Below are 18,998 nucleotides of genomic sequence, written 5' to 3'. Positions count from 1 at the left end.
CCTAAAAGATTGTTCTAATAATAAATTGATGAGTATGCATGCTTCCAACTTATTAGTATAGTTTTTTTTTTTTTTTAAGTCTTTTTTGGTCAAGGTTTCTGGCTTCATTTCTGTCTGTTTAACTAGAAAATGTAAATCCAAAATCATCACCCATTTCCATTTGTCACAGTTGGTTCAGTTTAATACAGTGAGCTCTAGCATGCTGAGACCTTTTGATAAGGCCTTATCAGTTCTTTTCCAAAGTTATAATTTAAAAAGAAAAACTCACTGGAAGTATTCAGAAGTAGATACTAATATACACTTTATATTTGGGGAACATAAAACTCTTAAGAAATTTTGGGATGCTAAGGGGAAAGAGCTCATAAATTCAAGATAAATTTAAAGATTGTTTCAAAAGCCTATATAGATCTTTCATGTTTTAGATATATTTTTGGAAATATATTTTATAAAGGAAAGATTTTTGTATTCCTTTTAAATGTCCTTATAGTTTAGGAAATGGTTATTTAGCCTAGAAAGGGAATTCTATAAAACTTCCCAATTCTTTCCTTTTTAGGCATTTCATAGAATATTATTCTCCATAGTTGCAGACATTTGTACTCATAGCTGAACCTGACCCTTGACTGTTTTAGTTAATACAGCTTTGTTTTGATGTTTAAAGTAATTTCAAATGTGTCCTGTTGGGGATAACTGTAGAGTAAAATCCCTTTGAAAGGAAGTAGGGAATAATGAGTACCCTATTCTCGGCCCAAATTTCCCTCATGTTGTAACAATCTGTCCCAAACCCAAGGTTCAGGTTTACATTCTATACATCGGAGACCTTTCCTGTGAAAATGGCTTAGACTATTTTGTGCCTTACATTGAACTGATTTTTAACTTAGTCTATTTTATCTGATATCATCATTGTTACACCAGCTTTTTTGATTAGTATCTGTGTAAATTAGGACACTTTGTGTTTAATTTAACACCTTTTTAATTTTAAACAGCCGATTCCTAGCCTCAGGGGCTTAAAAGCAGAGCCAGCCTAGTCCCCTGTCTGTGGGTAGGATACTGCTGAGGTAGCCCAGACTTAAGGCTCTGGCTTTGAAGTCTCTCTTTGTTTTTTAACACCTGAGGGTGCATCTTTCTTCCTTTTGAGCTTGACTGTACATTTAAAACCTTTTTTTAAAATTCTAAATAATTTATATATTTGTAGAAGGTGGAACCTAACCGCATTAGTCTAGACTGCTATAGTGCTAAAAATTGGTAGAGCCGGTTTTTAGAAAGAAGTTGAGAATTCTCTTTATTTAGTCAATATTTAAAATATTTTAAAAAGTTAAGATGATCTCTGCTTTTGTTATACTGAGCGAAATAAGTCAGGCAGAGAAGGACAAATATATGTTTGCATGTATAGGAGGATTAGGAGGAACTTAACTGAGGAACAAGGGGGAAAAGAAGGGGGGGAATGGTGGGGGAGAGGGAGGGAGGCAAACCATGAGAGACTCTGAAATGCTGACAAAAACTGAGGACTGATGGATGTGTGGGGGGAGGGGGGAAGGGGCATGGAGGAGGACACTTGTGGGGATGAGCACTGGGTGTTATGTGGAAACCAATTTGACAATAAACTATTTGTAAAAAAAAAAAAAAAAAGATGATCTCTGCTTTAATTTTGCCTTTTACCACCTGTGGATCTTTTAGAAAGTCACATAATCTCTCCGGGCTTCACTTATCCATGTATAAAATCACAGGGTTTTCTAGAAGCTTAGTACTAAGTAGTTATAGATGAGGTGGTATAAGAAGCAATTCATATTGACTTGGTTCTTGCCCTTTACTAGGTTAAACTGTACTTATTTTTCAGTAGAACACGTTAATGATAATTAAGTCCTTCACTGTTTGGTTGAGAAAGGCTGGATTTAGAAAATTTCTGGTGTAAAACCAACATTAAGAGAAGTTTTTGGACCTAAAGAGAAATGTGCTTTTGTTCAAACTGTGTCCAGATAAAGAACTAAACAAAACTTTCATTTTATTAATAAATCAACTATAATATATAATATTATCATGAGATATGTTAAAAAACAAAATTCAACTGAGTAAATTTAAAGGTCTAGTTGTTTTACTCGATGATTCATGAATCGGGCAGCATCTTATATAATAGAGAAGAGCTTTGCAAAGCTGTAAAAATGGAAGACTTACACAGGCAGAAGGGGTGGGAAAAGGAAGTTACTAACAAAAAGTGGATTGTTTTAGCCAAGGTCACCTTCTTTTGGGGGACTACAGGAGTCTACCAGGTGGATTTCCTCACCAGCTGACCAGGAACTTCCAGTCTGACTGGCAAAAATTTAGTTAGGATAGGCATTAAGTGATGTGGGCTTAGCACAAGTGACTCCATTTGGGGCCTGTTGTCTCTTGCTCAGACTCCTGAGAGATGTTATCTAAACTTTGAAGGCATTAGTGCCATCCCTAGCTATTGCTCTGAAATTCTTGCATTTTTTGCTGATCCTCTGTGTGGTATTCACAGATCATGAGTTCTATTTTTGTTTTTGGTGTTTTTTTTTCTTCTGAATCTTTGTGGTATTCACAGATCATGACCTTGGGTACATTTTTAAAGTCAGTTATTGTCGTTGTTCCTTTTCTGATGTTCCAGTCTTAGGGAGATGATTTGTTTGGTGGTTAGTGGCTGTGAACACACATTTAAAGCTGTATTTTAGAGAATATAGTGTGCCAAAGAGACTACTATGATTATAAGCAGCATAAGACCCAAAATCTGGAGTGTGTTTGGAGCTGGGGTCCCCAGCACCAGCACCCAAGCCAATCAAAATTGAATAAGTTAAAGGAGTGTTGAAGGAAACACTTTCTTTTCATTTTAATTAAAAAAAAATGTTTTCATATTTATTTATTTTGAGAGAGAGAGAGAAGAGGAGAGAGAGAGAGAAGAGAGAATCCCTAGCAGGCTCCATGCTCTCAGCTCAGAGCCTGTTGCAGAGCTTGAACTCACAAACTGTGAGCCAAAGACGCTTAACTGATTGAACCACCCAGGCGCCCTGGAAAGAGACACTTTCTTAAGCCAAGTGGCTTGTTCAGTGGTTTTATGTAGCTGAGTTTCAACTTCCTCATAAGTGTTAATTTAAGTGCTGTAAGTAGTATTCACAGCACAGATACCTCCTTGTTCAGCCAAAAGATAATTAAGGGCCATCCTGTTTCCAAGAATGACTTCAGTCAGAAGGGCTAAGGATCTTTTTGGGTTGCTATTTTTTAGCAGCAGATTCTATAATACTTTAAAGAGTTAAGGAGAGGTTCCTTATCATAGCCTCATTTGTACTCCCTCCTAACCAGGGAAGTGGATCTGCCAAAGGGGGCTAATTTTAAATCACATGTGCTTCCTGATAATTCTTGTTTGAGTCTGTGGCTCAGAACCTGAAAGGTGACAGCCATGGAGGCCAATAAAATTTAAGGGTATTAAAGTGTACAGGCAGCATCAAGGCAAGCCCACAGTCATTTGGAAGTTGGACTAACCCCTTTGTAATGGCCCAGGTATCATTATCTTTCAAGTCCAAAGCAAGGTACAACATGGACAAAAGAATCATAAAGACCTCTGTGTTATAAAAATCAGGTAAAAGGATTATTAGACAGGGAAGGAGGAATAAAAAGAAATGTTTGGGATCTGACATCTTGGGAGAAGGCAATATACCTCAATGTTGGTGCCTTCTCTTCCTAGTGAATTTGATTTTGAGGTCTTCAGCTTTGCACAAGACCATATGTCAGGCAGAGCCTTCTTCAGCTGTGAGATGTGTACCCAGGGTTCAAGTCCCTGATGTTTGGTTGCCATCTGGATAGTGGGGAGGACATTGTATAGACTCTCCTAAGGAGATTCAAGGGCAGTCTTTGTTCTTAGTAATTCCAAGTCAGAAGCATGGGAGAAAATTGGAAATGTTATTTTGGAGAGTCATAGCCAGATATTTGAGGTAACTAGAAATCAGGATCTAGTCCAGTTTACAGGTATATAACAAAACCTCAGAGACTAAAGAATAAGAATCTAATATAGACATAGGTACAAACATACTTTTTCTTTCTATAACTCCCATTTTTAAAAAGATAATTATAGTAAAACGAATTTGTTTTCATTAAACATGGCCTTATTATTTACATAAGTACAGCAAGAATAATGATTGGTCATATGAGCCCTTTTTTCATATGGCTTTGCAGGAACTTTTCATAAGGAATCTCACACTGATATCCTAAAAGCCTCTGAGTCCAAGGAGCTAAGCCAAGGACTTGCCATCAGATTTTTTCTACAGTATCTATAGTGTGGGTGGATTCTCTTTCCTCAGGGTCCCCCAAATATCCTGAGGTTCCCAGACCTGCCAAGAGGTAACCTTCCTTAGTTACCTGTAAAGACAGCTGGGAACTCTATAAGCAAGGTACCGGGCTGGTTTTTCCAAGTAGTTCCTTAAAGTGGCCATATCTGAGTCTATACTCAGTCTGTACTATCCAATCTTTCCAATTGTGTTATAAGGAGACCAGATTCTCATTGAACTTGTGCAGATAACTGACTGAATTGCTATGGAAAGAATACTCAAGTTTCCAATTCTGGAGGGGTCAGATAAGGGGAAAAAGTAAATGTTTCATCTTTGTATACAATGGTATACTTTATCAAACTGCTTTAAGCTCTACATAACTTAAAAGAAAAGGTTTCCTTAAATTTGGAAAAATAGGACCAGCAATGTTTTAAACAAACTGTCATAAAATATTATAATTTTCCTTGTCAGTTCATTCAGTCCTATGTATTAATTACCTGTTCTTCTGGATTCCAGTTTTCCCATTAGTTCTAGAAATTTTTTACCCAGTTCAGTTTTTTTTTAATATTTTTAAAAGTTTTTTAACATTTATTTATTTTTGAGAGACAGGGGAGGGGCAGAGAGAGAGGGAGACACAGAATCTGAAGCAGGCTTCAGGCTCTGAACTGTCAGCACAGATCCTGACGCGAGGCCTGAACCCACAAACCATGAGATTATGACCTGAGCTGAGGTCAGATGCTTAGTTGACTGAGCACCCAGGCGCCCCTACCCAATTCAGTTTTATGATCTTAAAGCTATCAGAAACCTATACTTGTCAAAGTCCTTTCCATGAATCTCCTTGAAGATGAAGCTTTTCCAGGAACACTTTTACAAAAGCATCTGAGTAAAACTATAACTAATGTAAACAATAAAAGACTTAAAAATGCTCGATTGTTAATGATCTGATGAGAGCTCATTACAGGGTTATTACAAAGAAATTTGGTTATTTCTGTGACCTACAACATTTTAAGATAATAACTGGAATTATGACTGATAATGTTATACCAGGTGCCAGGAATTTTATAGTTTCAGGAGCACTTGTAACAATACCTGCACAAATACATTTTTTAGGCTTAATGTTATTTCTCATTTGAGAGTATTTCCCATGAAATATAGCATATCAATAAGCCTAATTAGCCTAATTAGCTTAACATCTCTCTCTCTATCTCTCTTTCTCTCTCTCTCTCTCTCTCTCTCTCCCTCTCCCTCCCCCTCCCTCCTCTCTCTCTCTCTCTCTCTTTCTTAATAAGAAGAAAGAACCGTTCTTTTGTGATTTTCCAGGGACTTTCTGGAAAATCCCAGAGTTAACTCCAAAAAGACTTCATTTAGAATTTTATTTTTTATTTTTATTTTATTTTATTTTAGGGGGGATTTTGTCACAAATATCAAAAGGTTTTAAAACACTTAGACAAGGGGCGCCTGAGTGGCTCAGTTAATTAAGCGTCTGACTTTGGCTCAGGTCATGATCTCACGGTTTGTGGGTTCTAGCTCCACGTCGGGCTCTGTCCTGACAGCTAGCTCAGAGCCGGGAGACTGTCTTTGGATTCTGTGACTCCCTCTCTCTCTGACCCTCCCCTGCTCATGCTGTCTCTCTCTCTCTCTCTCTCAGAAATAAATAAAACATTAAAAAAATATTTAAAAAAAAACACTTAGTCAAATAAGATCATAAGTCACTGTGAAACACACTTATGTACCTACTTTAACCATAGTGATAAAGACTTTGAAGGTAAATACAGAAAGTTAAGTAGTTTTTAAAAAATTAGCTCTTTTAATAGCAAAGAATCAACTTTTCTTAAGTAATCGAAGAGCTAATAAAGACAACATGAAACATGGGAGATTATTTTGATAAGACAGACACAAAATCTTTGTTTTATGGGTAGATTACTTAAAAGGTAAAGAAAAACTTTTTACAATCTCATCAAAAGACCAATAGTCCAAGAAAACTTTTCCATTTTAACGAAGAGAAAACCAGATTTTACTTTTGTACCACCTTATTTTTGATATTAAAATACATTCGTTTAAATAAAACCTTGGGGCGCCTGGGTGGTTCAGTGGGTTGAGTGTCAACTCTTGATCTCAGCTCATATCTTGATCTCAGGGTCATGAGTTCAAGCCCTTGGTTGGGTTCCATGCTAGGCATGAAGCCAACTTAAATTTTTAAATTAAAAAATTAAAAAAATTTTCATTAAGCTTGTTCTAATCTTAGCCAGCTTGATCACACACAGTATTCCTTTCCAAAGTCTCCTTTTCCACAAATCTTCTGTAACCTTTTTGGTAACCCTTCAGATGTTGTCTTTCCTCTTTCCCATTCTGAAATAACCAGTGTCACTTTAGGACAAAATTACTTGCTTTTCCCTCAAAAAAAAAAATGCATCTCCATCCTTTTTTTTCTGAAAGCACACATCCTACTTACCTTTGCATATGGAAATTTTTTTTATTATTTCTAGTAGCTTTAATTAAATATATTAGAATTTTTAATCCTTAAAGACCTTAATTTCTAATAAAAATAAAGAAGTAAACCATTGTGAACTATCTTTTAGATTAACATTCTGTGGCTTGGCAAATTTATAAATACTTTTCATTATTTTTAAAAACATAGGCCTTCTCATTGTAAATTTTTCAGTATGACACAAAACATGTTTACTAATAACCCCCCCAAATCTTTAGTTCCGCTATAAAAGGAAACTAAAAAGTAGATAAACCTATGTCCAGTAATTAATGTTTCTGTGTTTTATGTTATTTGGAAATAATCTAGATATTCAGTGACTGTCCATCATTTAATTTAACTTAGCAAAACTTTAAGGTTTTAGGTTACTGGAATGATTTGGGGAAACTATTTAAAAAGTTTGCCCAAAAACTTTTATCTCACTTACATCTATTTAGTTCACTTATTTTGAACAATTATATTTAGATTGCTTATGAAAATTTCATCATTCCAAGTTATTTCTCTACCTGACAGATTTTGTAACAGGGATAACACGAAATTATTTGACTAGTATAACCAGGTTGATTGAAGTTGTGTGACTGCTTTATATTCAGTGTTGATAATTCTAAAGATTGTCTATGTTAATTAAACCAACAAGCTTAAATAAGCCTTAATACTGAATGTTTTTCCAGATCATGTGAACCTGAAAAGCATCTGGGTTAGTTTCAATTATATTTTGGAGAATTTTATGAATAATCTATATAAATACTTAATTTTCTTTAAGCCAATTAATTAATTAATCTTTTACATATTAATTTGGTAATACTATCCGGAGGTAGTAAATACCACACATCTACAATGCATGTACATAGATGCACGTAAACATATAGACTGATGCAAACAGAGACCTTATAGCTTTCATTTTAAGATTGTAGCCATGAGACAGGTATGATAATGCAAAACTCACTAGCTTATAAAAGAACAGTTGGAGTAAGTTAAATTTACCTACTCAGATGGCTAAATCTTTTTCTATATGTGGAGAAGACATTGAAGATTTGTATTTATCCTTGACAAACAATTTTATGAAGGCTGTAAACTAGATTTTGGACAAGGGACCTTCTGTAGCAGTTTGTATTTATAAAAAGCCTCCCCTACCCCACTTTTTTCGTTCAGTCTTAGGAACTGGGGATGGTTTAGATCAGAGTTTTTGGGGAAGACCCGGTAAAACATGTACATCTCAAAGGCATAGGGAAAGAACATAAGTTCCTCCAAAACTACTTACGAGCTTTTGAGATAAATGCGAGGGTTTTAGGGATTGGTAAAAAGAGTGGGTGGACTTTGAATTGTTGCTAGGGCTGCATTTCTGGTTTCGCAAAGATCTGTAAGATAAGAACAGTTGCTTTTAATTTCTCAAGGAATTGGATTGTAACGTAAATTCATAGGTTGGTCCACCCATCCAACCACATTAGTTTCAATACGCTTTTTTTTTTTAAAAAAATGTTTTTTAATGTTTATTTATTTTTGAGAGAGAGCATGAGCGGGTGATGGGCAGAGAAAGATGGAGATACAGAATCCAAAGCAGGCCCCAGGCTCTGAGCTAACAGCACAGAGCCCGATGGAGGGCTCAAACTCACAGACTGTGTGAGATCATGACCTGAGCCGAAGTCGGACACAAAAACCAACTAAGCTACCCAGGAGCCCCTTCAATATGCTTTTTATATCGATGAAAATATTTTCAATGAAGGTGGAATTCAAAGGACTTCTATGTTCTGGATTTTGAGTTGTTTGTAATGTTTTAGTAAACCCGTCCACAAAAGCTTGGGAAGGTTTTTTTTCTTTTCCTTTGTATTCATAGTTTTTATATTAGCTCAGGGGAGAATACCAAAGAAAAACTCCAATCAAGCCTTGAATACCAGTTTTTAATCTGGCCAACTTCTGACCACAGAAAGTGGTACTTAAAAAAAAAAAATCCTTTTAAATATCAGTCAATTTTTAGCTGAGACAAACAGTAAATATTCCTGGCAGTTTTAAACAACTCCTTGGACTCAAGCGGCATCCCCAAAGAGGGTACAAAAGATCTTTTTTTTCTTCTCTACTGGTTTCCATAGATAGAGATCAAGGAGAACAGACTCTGGTAAGAGTTCTCACACTAAGGCAGCTTCGCCTTTCCTAGGACACATCTGCAAGCTCCTACTGGAGTATAAAGTAGGGTGTAGCTTTGGTATCTTCCAAAATTTGGCAAGGTTTTCCATTAATTTTAAATTCAGTTTCCCTTGGCTATTTAAGGGAATAGGTAGCAATTTACCTGACACTCCCTCAGAGTCCTGTCAACCCTCCTTCAAGGGTAGAGATGAGGCCGTGTGTAAGGCCACCAACTTCGTGGACTTTAGTTTATGGTCTTGCAGTCTTCTCAGAGTGGAAAGATGACTCCGAGCATTACTAAAAATGAGTACTCAAATAAAGGAGGATAGAGAGTAACAGCAGGAGTTAACTCAGTCTTACAGTCTTATTTTATGTACCTCTTGTGTTTTTAAATTTTCATGAGCCTTTTGCAACGAATCTTTCAACGAAGGTATTTGGGAATTTTGAAGCCTTTTGGAGGCTTCTACATGCAGGTTAAAACAGGTACATGCCATTCTGTTTGTTTGATTGGGAACCCTTGCTTTTAGAGTGATCTTTGTTTTTTAATTTTTTAAATGTTTTATGTATTTTTGAGAGATAGAGACACCGTGAGCAGGGGAGGGTCAGAAAGAGAGGGAGTTACAGAATCCGAAGACAAGCTCCAGGCTCTGAGATAGCTGTCAGCACAGAGCCCAACGTGGGGCTCGAACCCACGAACCATGAGATCATGACCTGAGCCGAAGTCAGACGTTTAACTGACTCAGCCACCCAGGGTACCCTCTTTTAGAATGATCTTAACTGATTCTACCATTCCTCATAATGTCCATTGTGTTCTAGGTTGTAATTTACCTGAGGGCTTATAGCAGTTTGGTAGGACCCTATCCAAAAATGGAGGTTAACCCATATTTTACCATAGCTAGTGGTAAACGGGGTTCAGCCCACATTTCCTTCTGGTCATATTTTGGGGGCCCCAACCTGATGGTTGCCAAGCCAGCTTCTTAAGGACACAAAATAAGCTTAGTAAGATTTTGTCATTTGGTAGATATTTATAGCTTCCAGGATGATAGTTTTTAGACTTAAAATAAGCAAGTATGCTAGAGGGTGGTATGCTATGGAATTTAAGGACCTCTCTCTCTTTTTTTTAAGCTAAGTGGGTTTCTCAAAGGCAGATTAATACCTAAGAGGAACATGCTGCTGGGTTGAGGATTGTGTGATGTTTTACACTGTACATAGTTGTACCAAAATTTTCTGAGGTTGGTGGGTGACCTGTCAATGTAACAACCATCTTATCCTAACACAGGAGCTTAGAGTTGGGTGGCAAGTTAATAGCTTTTAAAAGTTGAACCCATGTCCAGCAATTTTGCAGCTTTTGGTCTCCAGGATTCCAATTAGCAATGGAGTTTATCTACAAAAAAATAAGACAGACATGTTCACTTTAATACACCAGCAATAACCAAGAAGTATTCCCCCAACCTGCCCCAGAGAAGGACTGGCACACCACCACCAAATCTCAACAAATGGGGACCATAGCCTAGGATTCCACATACTGGGAAGCTATAGATTGAACCTACCAGGAGTTCCCAGTGTGGAATCTGAGCGTTAAATCAAGGGCTGGGATTTCCATTCAAATGGGGAATTTTGGACTGGAAAGCCAATTAGATTAGGAGCTCAGTGCAAAGAAAGCAGAGCTCAGAACCAAGAGGAACTTAGTTCATGGCCCTTAGAAATGGCAAGAAGGACAGAGAGCTCAAAGGGCTTGCGGGTATCATGTTTGTGTTTCTTGTTGTCCCTGAAGCCATCAGAAGTTTTCCTTTGGATCCAAATGCTCCCATCAAATCTGTTAAAAAAAGAACAAAGTTCAACAGAGTAAATTTAAAAATCTGATTGCTTTATTCAGTGATTCATGAATTGGGCAGCATCCCATCTAGTAAGTAGAGAAGAGCTCTGCAGAGCTATAAAGATGGAAGACTTCTACAAGCAGAGGGACATAAAAAAGAAGCTACTACCAAAAAGTGGATTGTTTGAGTCAAGGTCACCTTCCTTCAGGGACTGCTGGAGTCCACCAGATGGATTTCCTCACTAGCTGACCAGGAAATTCAACTCTGACTAGTTGCTATGTTAGTGGGAGAGGATGAAACTGCCATTAGGTATTAAGTCTCAATCTGATGACACGGGGTTAGCACAAGCAGCAACTCCATTTGGGACCTGTTGTTTCTTTTTTAACAGATGTTATAACTAATACATTATTATTTTGTATCTTAACGTAGGTGAAGAGAACTGGCCTTGTGGTGGTGAAAAACACGAAAATTGTTGGTCTCCATTGTTCTAGTGAAGATTTGCATGCAGGGAAAATTGCTCTTATAAAACATGGGTCAAGGCTGAAAAACTGTGATCTTTATTTTTCTAGAAAACCATGTTCTGCTTGTTTGAAAATGATTGTAAATGGTAAGTATAGATAAGGTTTGGTTGGGGATTAATAGTATTTATCTAAGAATAATCAAGATATATTGCTTTCACACCACTAAGATAATTTACAACTGTAAATACATATCAGAATACAGTTGATACACTGTAAGCAGTGTCAGAAAAACAGATTCTGGTCTCAGCCCTGCCACTGACTAATTAGATGACTCTTCCTGTTTTAGTAGACTACTGCTAGCTGCTATAACAAACACCAGGTATTAGTCCAACATAGGTGCTGGTGAACAGCAGGCAGCTTTTCTTCATGTGGCTGGTTCACGGGTGTAGGCATCCTCTGTCACATTGCCACTGTTGTCTTCTAGAGCCTTGAGTCCTCTATAGCCAGAGGCCAACTGACACAGAGCATAGGAAGGCATACCTGCTTCTAAAAAACACTGGCCTTTCTGTTCACATCCACTGTGGGCTCTGTAGTTCCTGGCTGAGCAGCTGTTTTCTAATGACTGTTCTGTAGTTCAGAAGGCAAAGCACAGATTGTTAATGTTTAACTATTTATCTCTGCTGCATCAGACTATCACTAAAGCTCTTTATGCTTATGATTCTATATTTTTTTAAGTCTATTTCTTTATTTTGAGAGAGTGAGAGAACGCACACAAGCGGGGGAGGGGCTGAGAGAGAGGAAGAGGGAAAATCCTCAAGCAGGCTCTGTGCTCAGCATGGAGCCTGATGTGTGGCTCCATACCACGAGCCATGAGATCATGACCTGAGCCAAAATAACCAACTGAGCCACCCAGATGCCCATTAGGATTCTATTTTGTAGCCAGGTAAGTATGCAGACCATTCTCCCATTTAAAAAATATTGTATCTTTTACATAGGCAGCATGATATTGTAACGGAGAATATGAATTATATATTTGGTTTTCATCCCATTCCTGGCACAGAGCAACTAAAAGCCTTGGAATTTCCAGAGTGATGAGCGTGATAGAGGTGTTTCGTTATTCCCGACAAGCCGCCTTCAGCCACACCTGAGTTTGTTAGAGAAGTGACTTTTGGGAAACTCCACTGATGGGGGCCTGGTTGCCAGGACAGCTAAGCGGGTGACTAGAGGGTTGGAGATTTCAACCTCACTCCTCAGACCCTGGAAGGAAAGAGGGACTGGAGTTTTTGAGTTCCGTTACCAGTGTCAATAATTTAATCAGCTGTGCTTCTGTAATGAAGCCTCCTTAAAAACCCAAAAAGGTGGGGTTTGGAGAGCTTCTGGGGAGGAAAAAACAAAAAGGCTTATATAGTTATTAATCTCTTCCTTCCAGTTGCTGTTTCGGTTATTTGTGTTACAACTTAAAGTAACACATCATCGAATACCAAATGAGTGATAGAGACTGTTAAGTAGTACATGAACTCAGAAGCAAAATAGTGATCCATGCAGGTTGGCATGTTATGAAAGACTGGGGCTTAATCTGGATCTTGATGGATCAGATATAGAGGAAGAAGAAAACATTCCTGGTCAGGGAGACGGCACATGTGAGAAGCAAGGTTCTAGGAGTCAGTGATTTGAAATGGAGAATTATTAGTGGAAAGAATAGTGGCAGATGGATTAAAATGAGAAGTTGGGACTTTAATGGAGAACTTTGAAGAACATTGTATGGCCTTTGTCTTTGTCTTATGGAACAGAGTTTGTACACTTGTTTTGAGGAAGAGCTATTTTTATTTACATGAAAGTCTTAAGAGTAAAGATCAGATCTATAGTAAAGGCAGTGCCCTTGAGCTACATACAAGTGGAGGCACGTCCAGAAGCAGTGGTCATGTAGCTAGAGCCTTCTGGCCTGCAGCAAGTATTTCAAGCAGGTAGAGCACAGATACTACTGATTTTGTAGTCTTTCCCCTGCCATTATAAATAGAGAGATAGGGATTTTTTTCTTTTCTTTGTTAATTAATTGTGCAGATTGGATATTCATTTTATTAGATCACTTGTGTTAATTGATGTATAAACTCTATTAATGATAGATAATATGTAGCCATGGAACCTTCTTGAGCAGGATGTAACATGATTAAAATTACTATTATTACTTTTGAATTTTTTGTTATTGAAACATAGATAAGAGGTTGAGAGCTCATTATGCTGGGTGTAAACATGGTATAAAATAGGGTGGAGATGGTGACATTGATATAGAAAGAAAAGTATGTGAAAAGAGCAAAACATTTGTTGACTGATCACTTCTAGAGTCAAGGGAGAAAAATGAATAAAACATAATTGTGTTTTGTGCTGAGCTGACTATGCTGAAAGCAGTCTTAATAGCCTCAGAGCTATTAGAGAATTAGAATTAGAATTAGAAAAATAAGGGAGTGCAAGTAACTCACCACTGCTTCATGTCTTTTGAGTTAAGATGTTTGAACTTGGCAAAACAAATAATTAAGTGTGGAAAATCAAGAAGGACCTACAATGGAAATGCTTTCCTGTTAATGTTAAACCCATATATAAATAAAATTGTGGTTCTATTAGGCTTATATATTTTATCTTGGGAAGGGTCATGGTTTAACCCCATGCTATAACGAAGTTACTTTAGTTACAATTACTATTTAGTCAGTTGCTAAGGAAACATTTCTAAAGCATGGTTGTTCTCAAAGTATAGTTTGTGGATTCCTGATGGTCCACAAGATCAAATTGTTTTCATAATAATACTACGTTTATACTAATAATACCAAAACAGTGATGAGTAAAAACTGTTGCCATGGTATGAATCAAGGCTACAGTAGTCCTTGTACTCTTTGTGGACATGAACTTGGAGTTAAAAAAGAGGGTTTCATGGGGTGCCTTAGTGACCCAAATTGGCTAAGTGTCTGACTAAATTTTGGCTCAGGTCATGATCTCACAGTTGGTAAGATTGAGCCCCGCAACAGGCTCTGTGTTGACAGCATGGAGCCTGCTTGTGATTCTCTCTCTGCCCCTTCCCTGCTTCTTCGTTCGTTCTCTAAATAAATAAATAAATAAACTTGAAGAAAAGAGCGTTTCATGGAAGAATGTCCTTGATGAAACAGTAAAAATTATTAATTTTATTAAGTCCCAACCCTTGAGTTCACATTTTTTTAATATTTGGTGTGAAAAAAATAGGAGGTGGACCTAAAGCACTTGTGCTACAAACCTGAGTATGAAGGTTACCTGAAGGAAAGCCACTTAACATGTACAGTTGTTTGAGTTATTGTATCCAAACTAACTGGACTTTATGAGTCGGCTCCTTGGTGGAGTTGTCATAGAAAGGAAACTTTATTTGCAGCAAATAAGGGGCTATGGGCAAGCAATGAGAGCTGGTATCAACTGGATGGGGTCTTGGGCTCCTTGTCTCTGGTAAGGAATGCAGGTCCTTGTTTACTTTTGAAACAGCACTGTGAGTTTTTACCACTGAATTACTGTGACTGAAATGATTAGGCTATTTCCAGGCCTGGTAGATATTGTTAGTTTTTGCATTCCCTTTGTTCCCTTAAAATCCGTTGGTGTTTTTAAAAAATTTGTTTAATGTTTATTTACTTTTGAGAGAGAGAGAGAGAATGGGAGCATGAGAGCAGGGGAGGGGCAGAGAGAGAGAGACAAAATCCAGAGCAGGCTCCAGGCTCTGAGCTGTCAGTACAGAGCCCCACATGAGGCTTGAACTTACAAACAGTGAGATCATGACCTGAGCCGAAGTCAGATGCTTAACCACTTAGCCAACTGAGCCACCTAGGTGCCCCTTAAATCCTTTTGCATTTCGTTGTAATTCTGACACTTCCTAGGAAGTTTTGCAAGAAATGTGTCAGGGCTACGAGAGCTGGTAGGCGTAGATTGAGGAGCATAGCTGGGGGCCTAAAATGACATCTCTTTCTTTTTCTGGGGACCCCTAACTCTTTATGCTTATGTTATGAACTGAACTTTCCATTTTTTTTTTTCAGGGAACACTGTGAACTAACAAACTGTAATTTTCTAGACTTGGCTGCTTGGCAGCATTCTCTCAAAACAACTGATGGTATTTGTTACCAATAATAAAAGTTGAGTCTTCAAGTGGCACCCGGGTGGCTCAATTGGTTAAGCATCCAACTCTTGCTTTTAGCTCAGGTCATGATCTCACAATTTGTGAGTTTGAGCCCTGCTTAGGATTCTCTCTCCCTCTGCCCCTCCCCCACTTGTGTGCATGCCTTCTCTCAAAATAAGTAAATGAAACTTAAAAAAAAGTTGAGTCTTTAAGTGAAAATTAAAATTTTGAAAAACTTCCACCATCATGAGCAACATGTAGTTTCCTGACACTTAAAGACTCTTCTGATGTGATAGCAATGATGGTCATATAATGAATAGGACTTTTTTTAATATTGTAAAATCAGTAAGCCAGTATTTCCAAATGACCGATGCATGATGGTACAAAACCATGCATGAGTGAAAGTGAAGTGCACAATACACCAATGGACTTTAACATAATTGTACAAAAGGTTTGTTGCTATATTTCAGATTCCACATTATAACTAACCTTTAAGAAATTATCCCTTGTAGGTTCAGTCGTTTAAGCATCAGACTTCAGCTCAGGTCATGATCACATGGTTTGTGGGTTCGAGCCCCGCATCGGGCTCTGTGCTGACTGCCAGCTCGGAGCCTGGAGCCTGCTTCCGATTCTGTGTCTCCCTCTCTCTCTGACCCTCCGCCGCTGTTCACGCTGTTTCTCTCTCTCTCTCTCTCTCTGTCTCTCTCTCTCTCTTTCAGAAATAAATAAAAAATATTAAAAAAAAAAAAGAAATTATCCCTTGTCAAATTTTTATGTAGTGTCAAAGAAGAATATTCAGTTACCCAAAATGGCTGTTAAAATATTCCTTTTTCAACTACACATCTTTGTGAGGCTGGATACTTTTCATATACTTCAGTGAAAACAACCTACGACAACAGATTGAAAGCAGGAGCAGATTTGAGAATCCAGCTGTCTTCTGTTAAGCTAAATAACTAAGAAATTTGTAAACATTTAAAACAATGCCATTCTTCTCAACTAGCTTTTGTTGCTGATTTGGAAAATACAGCCTTTTTTTTTATATTGAACTGTTACTTATATTAATGTATAGTACATTCTCTATTCCTTTAATGAATTGATAAATATTTTTTGAAATTTGAACTTTCCAATACAGTAAATATCAATAGGTATAATCTACATAAACAAAGCTGTTTGGAGTTCTCATTAATTTTTAAGAGTGTAATGACATCTGAGACCAAGAAAATCTGAAAACCTCTGCTTAGCATCTGTCACTGGTACAGGAACATTTGTTCAAGACTAGTCATCCCCTCTTCTCCTTAAATCAGGATTGCTAGAAGCAACCAGATGCTTAGATGAAAGATTGACTATCACTACTGAGTAGGAAATAGATTATGAGAACTCCAACAGAGGGAAGGTGAAATGCAGCCACAGGAAAACTTCTGATATTAGCTCTGAGGCCTTCAAAATTGATTTATAACCTGAGCCACAGTAAGACTCAGGAGTAGCAGGGGGTAGATAGAAACGTGCCCTTGTTCAACTAAGGCTTTTTAGTTCATCTGTTACTTTGAATGTAGGACACCCTGTGAGCCATCCGTCTTTTTCATTTCTGGGCACAGTCATAAAAAAGTCTCTCCTAAGCTGAGATTGCATGAGATATTAGCAAAGGGGTCTCTTTGTAAATGACTAATTAATTGATGAACATTTTGAGTGCTTAACGCTGTACCCTGTATAAGGCATTTCATTGTTCTCTCTCGAATTCAAAAATTTTTTTTCATCTGTTTGTAATCTAGTTTTGTTTTCTATTTTGTAAATTGATCATATGATTTTGCCTCTCTTGAGGCCTTATTCTTATCAATTCATACGTGCTACTAATAAAATCTTCTCTGTATATTAAAGATTACTAACCTACTGTCACATTGAAAATTCTAGTTTATTGTCTTGTTTTTAATTTTGTAGACTTAAAAAAATTAATATTGTTTTCCCATCCCCCCAACACACACACACACACACACACACACACACATTGTTGCTCTCACATTATTTTGACCATTTAGGTTTTTTTCTATATTTTTACTGTTTTAAACAGTGCTGCACTAAATATATGCATGCATGAATTTTTTTGTTTCTATTTAGAATNGTTGGACGCTTAACCGACTAAGCCACCCAGGCGCCCCTGTTCTTTTGATTTTTTGCAATTATTTAAAACTATAAAATCCATTCTTAAATCTCCCAGCTGTACAAAAACAGGCAATGAGACAGATTTGGCCCATGGGCTATAGCAACCTATAGTTTGCCAACCCTCTGTATTATAATTGACTTCATAATAGACATTTATTATATTGGGACCTCTGGATCTACCACAATGATACGGTGGATTTATCAAGAAAACCCTTAATTTCAGCATGTATCTGATAACTATCTTTCATATTTTATATTTCAGCTGGAGTTAACCGAATTTCATACTGGCCTGCTGATCCAGAAATAAGTTTGCTTACTGAGGCTTCTAGTTCTGAAGATGCAAAGTTAGATGCCAAAGCAGTGGAAAGATTGAAGTCAAATAGTCGGGCCCACGTGTGTGTCTTACTTCAGCCTTTGGTGTGCTATATGGTGCAGTTTGTAGAGGAGACCTCTTACAAATGTGACTTTATTCAAAAAATTGCAAAAACACTGCCGGATGCTAACGTTGACTTTTATTCTGAATGTAAACAAGAAAGAATAAAAGAATTTGAAATGTTATTTTTGGTTCCAAATGAAGAAATGCATAAGCAAATACTAATGACTATAGGTTTGGAGAACCTATGTGAAAATCCTTACTTTAGCAATCTAAGGCAAAACATGAAAGACCTTATCCTACTTTTGGCCACAGTAGCTTCCAGTGTGCCCAACTTTAAGCACTACGGATTTTATTGTGGTAATACCGAACAGATTAATGAAATTCACAATCAAAGTTTGCCACAAGAAATTGCAAGGCACTGCATGGTTCAGGCCAGGTTATTGGCATATCGAACTGGTGAGTTATATGCTTAGTACATAAATTGGGGCTGATTGATTGGGTTGTGATTGTCTGAGAAGTGAAATGGTATTCATCTCACCCATGGTAGAGTTCATTTACTCTTAGTACTGAAGTTTTGCTGGTCTTTATGTCTATAGAAGTTAGTGAGACCCTTGAGTAGACAACTCAGCAGTTTTAGGATTCCTTGTGGCCTTATATTCAGTGCTACATTTATAAATCAGTGCCTAATCATGTAGGCCCTTCTTTCTGCTTCCTGCTTTTGTGTTCTCATTGTTCATTGAACCCTACACTAGAGATGGGACAAAAAGAGAAAGAGAACCAAAAATTATTTTTAATTAAATTCTCAATATTTTGTATGTATTCAGTATTTAATAAAAACTTTGAAAATCTTTACAATAAAAAAAAGGATCAAAATAACTGAATTAAAGTAAAGGAATATTGACAAATTCTTCCCATTGCTGGTATGTCTTCCATCAGCAAGTTGAGAAATCAAATATTTTTAGCTTTATTAAGTTGTGCATGAGTGTATATGTGAAAAAGGAAACTGTTACTTGGGAATTTTCTTTATTGTGATAAACGATGGCATCTATATTTTCCAATCATAGGACATTTTCACATCTTACCAGACATAAGATTTTTCAAAGTAGAATCTGGATCACTTTTTAAAATGTGACTTTGAAATAAGGGGGAAAAGATACAGGCAGGAGGAGCAGTAGAGGCAGATTTTGTGA

At 37.2% G+C, this 18,998-nt stretch overlaps 1 protein-coding gene across 5 annotated transcripts in view; it reads left to right on the top strand.

Moving 5' to 3' along the window:
- CDADC1 (cytidine and dCMP deaminase domain containing 1) overlaps positions 1-18,998 on the top strand; it is a 65,805-nt gene that overhangs the window by 9,634 nt on the left and 37,173 nt on the right. For all 5 annotated transcript variants that reach the window (XR_013332298.1, XR_013332297.1, XR_013332295.1 and 2 more), the window contains 2 exons: positions 11,124-11,301; positions 17,695-18,264. Coding sequence is in view for 1 of the 5 variants with exons in the window: in XM_077752613.1 (XP_077608739.1) it covers positions 11,124-11,301; positions 17,695-18,264 (748 nt within the window). In the remaining 4 variants the exon portion in view is untranslated. The remainder of the gene's footprint in view (positions 1-11,123; positions 11,302-17,694; positions 18,265-18,998) is intronic.

The sequence above is a fragment of the Crocuta crocuta genome, unplaced genomic scaffold, assembly GCF_008692635.1.
Source record: "Crocuta crocuta isolate KB4526 unplaced genomic scaffold, BGI_CrCroc_1.0 scaffold190, whole genome shotgun sequence".
Lineage (NCBI taxonomy): Eukaryota > Metazoa > Chordata > Mammalia > Carnivora > Hyaenidae > Crocuta > Crocuta crocuta.
The sequence above is the reverse complement of the archived record's forward strand: the minus strand, read 5'-3'. Positions and strand labels throughout refer to the sequence as shown.